General features: G+C 45.6%; 1 protein-coding gene across 1 annotated transcript in view; it reads right to left on the reverse strand.

Annotated features, from left to right (window-relative positions):
- The window catches only part of PRODH2 (proline dehydrogenase 2), a 12,291-nt gene extending 6,515 nt beyond the window's left edge, over positions 1-5,776 (reverse strand). The window contains exons 1-5 of the mRNA XM_007471010.1: positions 5,716-5,776; positions 5,192-5,454; positions 4,919-5,115; positions 4,690-4,828; positions 4,522-4,608 (exon numbers count right to left, since the gene is read on the reverse strand). Coding sequence (XP_007471072.1) covers positions 4,522-4,608; positions 4,690-4,828; positions 4,919-5,115; positions 5,192-5,365 — 597 coding nt within the window. The 5' untranslated portion in view covers positions 5,366-5,454; positions 5,716-5,776. The remainder of the gene's footprint in view (positions 1-4,521; positions 4,609-4,689; positions 4,829-4,918; positions 5,116-5,191; positions 5,455-5,715) is intronic.
- Between the last annotated feature and the right edge of the window lie 3,118 nt (positions 5,777-8,894).

The following is an 8,894-nucleotide window of genomic DNA, read 5'->3' on the forward strand; positions in this document are numbered from 1 at the left end:
TCCCTACAATGGCTGTCTATACTTGTAACATATCGGCTTTGTTTTTTGTTTTAGTATAATTAAACATTTATTACATTTTTTCACACACTTATGGATAGAGTGAAGAGAGGGCAATGTTTCTCTGTGTCTGTCTCTGCGCCACACTCCCCATCTGAATCCAAGATCATTTGATTGTAAGGGAACAATAAACAGAAACCTTTCAAAAGAGCTCAAGTGAAAAGGCGGTTTACTAATACGGGGAAGCTCTTGGAGCCCAGTTTCCTTTTTTTTCTTTTTTTTGCAGTATGCGGGCCTCTCACTGTTGTGGCCTCTCCCGTTGCGGAGCACAGGCTCTGGACACGCAGGCTTAGCGGCCATGGTTCACGGGCCCAGCAGCTCCACGGCATGTGGGATCTTCCTGGACCGGGGCACGAACCCGTGTCCCCTGCATCGGCAGGCGGACTCTCAACCACTGCGCCACCAGGGAAGCCCTCGGAGCCCAATTTCAAAAGCACCTACTTTATCTGCATTAATAAATTTGATCCCCTAAAACAATTAAGTAAATATTATTCCCAATTTCCAGATTAGGAAACTGAGACCCCAAGGGGTACTAGAACCTAAAATTGAAAAAGAATGATTTTCCTGGCTTGGTGCTCTGCGCACCCACCCACCACCACCCCACCTTCTGAGACCAGAGTGGGGCATGCCTGGGTCCCTTCTGTTCCTTGAGCCTAAGCCCCAAATTGAGTGTCTCTTGCACCTCCCAGACTAGCAAGTAATTACCTCGAGGGCAGAGATTTTGTTTATCTTGGTCATCATCCCCACCCCTGGCACAGCAACTGGAACATGGTAGATGTTCAACAAACGTTTAGGGAATTGTTACATTTGTAATGTGGAAATAATAACGATCCCTAGTTCAGGGTCCTCTTATGGGGATTCGAGGGTGAATGTGAGCTGCTGGTGACTCAGGGAGTCCAGCTGGGTTCAAAGAAATTGGGAAGTTAAAGAAAGAGGAACAGGTGGACTTCAGGGCTCCAGTATAGTCAACAGGATGGATATGGATCCCATCCTGGGGGAGAAGACTCTCCAGGCGAAGGGAAGGGTGAGGGGCACCCGAGGAGTTCTCCCCAATCAGAGAATTGTCTCCCTATGGGGCATCATCCCAGGAGAGTTCTGGGGTGTGAGCAGCTGGTGGAGCCGCCACCCTCACAGAGGGCCGACAGGGTGCCACATGCAATTTCAGGTCCTCATTTACCCTTCACCACCCTCTGAAGTAGGGACTATTGTCATCCCCATTTTACAGAGGGGGAAACAGAGGTGAAGGCACAGAGAGTTGAAGTCATTCGTCTAAAATCACCCAGCTTGGGACTTCCAAGCTGTGTCTGGTGGAGGATGGTTAAGAATCCGCCTGCCAATGCAGGGGACACAGGTCCGAGCCCTGGTCCTGGAAGATCCCACATGCCGCGGAGCAACTAAGCCCGTGCGCCACAACTACTGAAGCCTGCGTGCCTAGAGCCTGTGCTCCGCAACAAGAGAAGCCACTGCAATAAGAAGCCCACGCACCTCAATGAAGAGTAGCCCCTGCTTGCCGCAACTAGAGAAAGCCCGCACGCAGCAACAAAGACCCAACGCAGCCAAAAATATAAATAAATAAACAAACAAATAAATAAATTTATAAAATCACACAGCTTGACCTGGGATTTAAACCTCAGCATCTCCAGGCAGAGAGTAAATGCTTCCCTTGAACACATATAAACCACTTAGGACAGTGCACATTGTGAGTGGTAAGTTCTCCACCATTAATTTACTGTTTCAGACTCACTTGCTCCATTCATTTACTCATTTATTTAACATATGTTTATCACATCTTGTCTAGGTGCCATGGCCTGGGATATGGCCGTGAATAGGACAGTTATGAATCGTGCTGTGGAGCCAGTGGCTGTGAAGACCAAGGATGGGTGGGGCCTGGGATCCGGGATGGGGGTGGTAGGACTGCTCTGAGATGGGGACAGGAGGAAGGGGCAGGTTTGGGGAGACACAGGCCAGTGTGGGACCCAGTTGGTGTAAGGGGTCTGGGGGACGTCCAGGCGGAAGTTCCAGAGGGACTCAGGGGAAAGGCTGGGGCTGGAGATAGAAGGCAGGCATCATGAGTGCAGAGCAGGGAAACAAGCTGTAGGGGTGGGTGTGAAGGCCCCTTGGAGGGGAGTAAGGACTGAGAAGGGAGTGAGCCGGGACCTCGCCCTGGGGAACCTCCATATTTAAGAGTCAGGCAGAATAAAAACTAACAAAGATTGAGAATGAGCTGGCAGAGATGGAAAAGGAACACCAGGTCTGATGGTGCTGGGGAAGCCAAGGGAAGCTAGTGATACAGAAGGATGAGGTTCCCTCTGTCGTCGTGCAGATGCCAACCTGGCAGGAGCTTTAGTCTTTAAAACCACCCTGGGAAGAAATTACTATCACTGCCCTCACATGAGTAAACTAAGTTCATGAAGAGGTGAAATTCGGTACACTCCAAAGCTGATCCTTTGAAGCACTAAGTCCTGCGTCTATGTGTTCTGTGACACATATTAAAAATTACGAATTAAAAAAAGAAACCTCAGCAGGTCCCAGGAAGCATTATTTGGGGTGACGGAGACTCAGAAACCACCCGGGTGTCCATCCCAGGAGAGGTAAACCATGTGGCCAGAGCAGCCATTAAAAACAATGGATCAGGGACTTCCCTGGTGGTCCAGTGGTTAGGACTCCACACTCCCAGTGCAGGGGACCCAGGTTCGATCCTTGGTCAGGGAACTAGACCCCACATGCTGTAACTAAGAGTCCACATGCTACAACTAAAAGATCTTGCACCACGCGGCAACGAAGATCCCGCGTGCCACAACTAGGACCCAGAGCAGCCAAATAAATAAATAAATATTTTAAAAAATGGATTAGATGTACACAGAGATGCTTGGAGGGACCTTAAAATCAGAGTGCTCAGTGAAAAAAGTAAGAAACAGACTGCCATAGATAACATAATGTTACTTGTGTGTGTTTAAAACTATACCCTCCACCCCCCACCCAGCCCCATTGATGGAGATGGGCACAAGGGAACTTCCTGCAGTGATGGAAATGTTCTATACCTTGATAGGGATTTGAATTGCTCAGGTGTGTATTTGTCAAAGCTCATCAAAGGGTGCATTTACAATGTGTGCATTTCATTGTATGTAAATTTTACCTGAAAAGAAATAAATACAGAGCTCTAATTAGTGAGGTGCGTTCTGAAGCATTTGGGGGAGAAGTGCGCTGATGTCTGCAACTTACTTTGAAATGCATCAGAAAAATGTGGATTGATGGATGGATAGAGGAATGGATAGAAGGATAGATACGATTTAAAGCAAGTATATGCCCAGTGGCATGGACATACATACAATACCAAATGTAAAACCGATAGCTAGTGGGAAGTAGCTGCATAGCACTGGGAGATCAGCTTGGTGCTTTGTGACCACCTAGAGGGGTGGGATAGGAGGGGTGGGATAGGGAGGGTGGGAGGGAGGGAGATGCAAGAGGGAAGAGATATGGGGATATACGTATATGTATAGCTGATTCACTTTGTTATAAAGCAGAAACTAACACACCATTGTAAAGCAATTATACTCCAATAAAGATGTTTAAAAAATAAATAAATAAATAAAGCAAGTATAGTTAAATGTTAACGGCAGCAGGTATATGGGTGTTCACTATAAAATTCTTTCAACTTTTCTGTATGTTTGAAAATTTTCATAATAAAATGTTGGAAAATCATGCCCCCAAAGAGCATATACTTGGCAAAACAAAATCACAGTAACAAAGAGATACATGCTGCTAATGGCCGGGAAGGTAGAAATAAGATATGGAAATAAAGAATAAATGAAAGAGGGGCTTCCCTGGGGGCGCAGTGGTTAAGACTCCGTGCTCCCAACACAGGGGGCCCGGGTTCAATCCCTGCTCAGGGAACTAGATCCCACATGCATGCCGCAACTAAGGGGCCTGCTGGCAACAACTAAAGAGCACACGTGCCACAACTAAGGAGCCCACCTGCCACAACTAAAACCCGGTGCAACCAAATAAATAAATGAATAAAGTAAATATTTTTCAAAAGTTACAGTTAATTAAAAAAAAAAGAATAAATGGAAGAACAAATGAGTGAATGAATGAACCAAAACCCATTGGTCTAATCATAGCTTCCAGCTAGTTAGCACACACTAGCATAGCTGAGTCAATTGATAAAATATTGATTACTTTCTTCTAGTTGGTAAAGAGCTGCTGTCTCAGTGTCTCCTCTGAGAGCTCCCAGCCCCCAGGCCCCTCCCCTAGAGTCCCCAGGTGACCCATATTCCATTTATTCCAGCCATGCCCCAGGTCTGTAACCACACTTATTCTGACCATTCTAAGCCTGGAAAGTAGAGGTACTTAAACATTTTGAACGTGCCGCTGGCGGGTGCCTGTTACCTCCAAGGCCACGGGGCTCTGCTTCCCCCACATTCCCCACCAACCATTCAATCTCCCCCAGCCTGAGCTCCTTACCTGCCCAGAGTCCATGGCTTCAGCCAGTCTTTCAGGGCTCAGCTCCAAGGACACCCCTGGCCTTCGGACGCGTGAGGTTAGCTCCTTCTGGAATGGGGTGGTAGGTGGGGTAGCGAGGGGGACCTGGGCGGCACCCCCCCCTCCCCTCCCACCCTGCCAGTCCCTTACACAGAGCCAAGTACTCATCAGCGCCGTAATCTTCAGCTGCATGAGGATGTTTCCAGTCGGGCCAGGGCTCTCCAGGAGGCCTCGTGACAGGTCCACACATCGAAGCATAGCGCTGAGGTTCCCCTCATACCAGGCCTCGCTGCCCAGCCAGCAGGCGTCAGGGTTTGGAGCCCACTAACCCCCTTCTTGCAAGCCTCCCGGCCACCCTGGTCCCTGGCCCCCTACTCACCCAGTCTTGGCAGCTGAGTCTGGCTCCTCCTCAGTAGGCACTGCCAGCAGGGGCCGGAGGCCTAGGGTCTGGAGCTGTTGGACACAGCCCCTCACCTCCTCTGTGGTCTCACCAGCCACAAACTGCCCATAGATGGATGCTCGGAGAAGCACGCTCGAGAGCTGGGACCCCAGGAGTCGCTGAGACCAGGCTTGGAGCTGGGGTGACAGGGAGCAAGGGCTCAGAGCCTGGCCCTGGGGACCCCCTGGGCCAGTCCCCATGGTCACTGCTCACCGCCAGGCCGTGGGTGACCAGAGGGGGCCAGGCACACAGCCGTAGCACCAGCAAAGCCCGGGTCAATTCTCCTGTGCCCTTGAGGTGGAAGGCCCCACCATCAAAGCTCAGGGCCTTCCAGCCCCCAGGGGAGGGCCCCGCTTGGGAGCAGAGCACACGACAGGTCCAGAGCATCAGGAATCCTTTGCCACTTCCACACCAGGTCAGGGGGCTTTGGAGGCAGCTGGTCCACCTAGTGCCCCTTGCCCGGCCAGGGGCAGTGACTGATTAACCAGACAGTAACCAGGGAAAGGTAAATCTTTAGGATCACAGGCTCCTTCAGGGGCAGTTAATTATTAACTTATGGGGACATAGTTCAGAATAATGGGGACAGGAAAGGAACCCCCGCAAAACAGCCCCCAACGACCCTCAGAATAACAGCTCACAATTATTAGGTGCCCATCATATGCCAGTGGGTGTTAAGTGAGAATGTGGGCTCTGGGAGCAAGGCAGTGTGGCTTTGTGACCTTGGGAAAGTTATTAACCTCCCTTGTTGCAATTGCTTCATCTTAAAATGGGAGAGAGGGTACTGCTACTGAATAAATTTGAAAATGCACATAACCTTTTACCTATCTGTTCCATATTAAGTATATATCTTAGAGAACTTGAACATGGGCATCAGGAAACATGTGCAGGAAGAAATGTTCCCAGCAGCATTGTTTGTAGTAGTCCCAAATGGGAATTTCCATCAACTGGAGAATGGATAAATACATTGTGGTATAGTCATACAACAGAATACTACAGAGCAGTGAAAAGAGCATAAACTACTGATACATACAACCACATGGATAAATCTCACACACGTGGTGTGTGAAAGAAACCAGACACCAAACAGCCAAACAGGACATGCTGTCTTATTCTATTCAAAAAACTCAAAAGCAGGGATAATGAAATGGCAATATAGTATGGGGGATACATACATGGGTGGTCAAACTATAAAGAAAGGCAAGCAAGGAAATTATTATCACAAAAGTCAGAAAGGTGGTTACCTCAAGGGATTAGAGGAGTTGTAACTGGGTAGGGGCTCATGGGGGCTTCTATGTCCTTTTTATCTTAACCTGATGAGGATTCACAGTTGTTCACATTGTATTTTTTAAAGCCATACATTTATAGTTTACACTCCTGAATGTACAGTACATTTCACAGTAAAATAAAAATAAGAAATTAATCATAGTATCAGCCTCACGGAGTTGTTATGAGGATCCAGAGAGCTCGTGGACACACACAGCCTGGTATACAGTATGTGCTCAATACATACTGGCTGTGATCATTAAGTTTTGTGTACATACAACCCCATTGGTGTCTATGCCCCTGAAGAGGTATATGACATTAATCACCCCTGTGTTTAGGGATCCCCAAAACCACCTCAGGCTCACCGATTCGCTGGAGGGACTCAACTCAGAAAAACTGGTTTACTCACGGTTATGGTTTATTACAGTGAAAGGATACAGATTAAAAATACCAAAGGGAAGAAGCTATGGGACATAGGAGACATACGACCTGGAGACACCAAGACAAGACATAGGTCCTGGAGACACCAAAGCAAGCTTCTCATCGTCCTTTCCCAGCGGAGCCCAGTGAATGGTGCTCAATTCTCCCAGCAACAAAACATGAAAACACACATGGAGTGCCACAGCCAGGGACATTCACATGAGCCGTGGTGTCCAGATTTTTATTGGGGGGTCAGTCACATGGGCATGGCCTACCTCCCACATGACTGACCTTAGTCTCCAGCCCCTCCAGGTGTCAAGCTTATACTGCACAGCCCAAGGACCCCAGGTAAACAAAGATACTCCTAACAAGCAGGATATTCCAAGGGCTTAGAGGTTACCTCCCAGGAGTTGGACAAAATTAATCCTTTAATGCACAACCTCCCATTCACAGATAGTAAAAGTGGAGCCTCAGAGAGGTAAAGATGTCTGAAGTCACACAGCCAGTGGCCAAGTGTGGATTTAATGTCCTTGTCCCCTAAACCCCAGGAATAAAATTTTAACCACCCTTTTTGCAGTCTTTTCCTCAGTACCTAATTCACAGAATCAAGGGATAAGAGTCAGACTATAAATCCAGAAAGAAAATCCTGGGTTAAAAAATCTTTAAACTTTTTTTTATTACATGCACAGTTCATATTTTAAAATTAAAATAATACAAAAGGAAAAGGAGTGAAACAGTTTCTCCAACTCCTCAATTCATGCCTCTAAAGCAACAGGGTATCCTTGCAGAGGCTAGTTTGTGCATAGAAACACACCTATATAGCTCCTTTTTGTTACATAAATGAGAAAATACTACTTGTCCCTTTGCACATTGATTTTTTTACTTAATGTATTTTGAGGGATTGTGTCCATCTGAGCACTTATAGCTGGATCTCAGATTTGAAAGATTTTATGTTATTTCTTTAATCTTTGATAGATTTCACCAGCGAAGCCATCTGGGCCTGGAGCTTTCTTTGTGGGAAGGATTTTAATAATAAGTTCAATTTCTTGAATAAATATATTTTCTATTGCATCTTGAGTTACTCTCATATGTTGTGTTTTTCAAGGAATTGGCATTTCATCTAAATTGTCAAGGCCTTGACACAAAGTTGTCATAATATTCTCTTTACATCCTTTTAATGGTGACAGAATTTGTAGTGATAATCTCTCTTCCAATCTTGACATTAGTAATTTCTGTTCTCTCTTTTTTTTCGTGATCAGTCTAACTGGGGATTTTATCAATCTTGCTGATTTTTTCAAACTTTGGCTTTGTTCATTTTCTCTATAGTTTGCTGATCTGCCTCATTTTTAACATTTGCAGATTGTTGTGTTGAATGGATTCCCATCACTGATAATTTCTTCACTTTCCCTGACATTTTATCATGAAAATTTGCAAACAAAGTTTAAAGTTGTCTTATAGAATGTCCTACATATTGTATTTGCCTGATTATGATGTCATTGTGATGTCATTTAATGTGTTCCTTTATCTTCTGTATTTCCTGTAAACCAGAGTTTGGGTCTAAAGTCATAAATTTTTAAATTTATGTTTTTGAAGTATAGTTGATTTACAATGTGTTAATTTCTGCCATACAGCAAAGTGACTCAGTTATACATATATATACATCATTCTTTTTCATATTCTTTTCCATTATGGTTTATCACAGGATATTGAATATACTTCCCTGTGCTATACAGTAGGACCTTGTTGTTTATCCATTCTATATATAATAGTTTGCGTCTGCTAATCCCAAACTCCCAACCCATCCCTCTCCCACCCCTTGGCAACCACAATTCTGTTTATGTCTGTGAGTCTGTTTCTGTTTCATAGATAAGTTTTTTGTGTCATATTTTTGATTCCACATATAAGTGATATCATATGGTACTTGTCTTTCTTTTTCTGACTTATTTCACTCAGTATGATAATCTCTAGGTCCATCCATGTTGCTGCAAATAGCACGATTTCATTCTTTTTTATGGCTGAGTAATATTCCATTGTATATATGTACCACATCTTCTTTATCCATTCATCTATTGATGGACATTTAAGTTGTTTCCATGTGGATAAGATCAACTTCTTGAGTCAGTGCTGATCGGGCAAGAAGTAGAGGAGGCCACAAGAATCACTCCCTCAAAAAAGTCATGATCTGACAGGGGATAGAGTAGGGGGCAGCTGGGAGAGGTAGAGTTGCTCTAAC

The sequence above is a fragment of the Lipotes vexillifer genome, unplaced genomic scaffold, assembly GCF_000442215.2.
Source record: "Lipotes vexillifer unplaced genomic scaffold, Lipotes_vexillifer_v1.1 scaffold182, whole genome shotgun sequence".
NCBI lineage: Eukaryota > Metazoa > Chordata > Mammalia > Artiodactyla > Lipotidae > Lipotes > Lipotes vexillifer.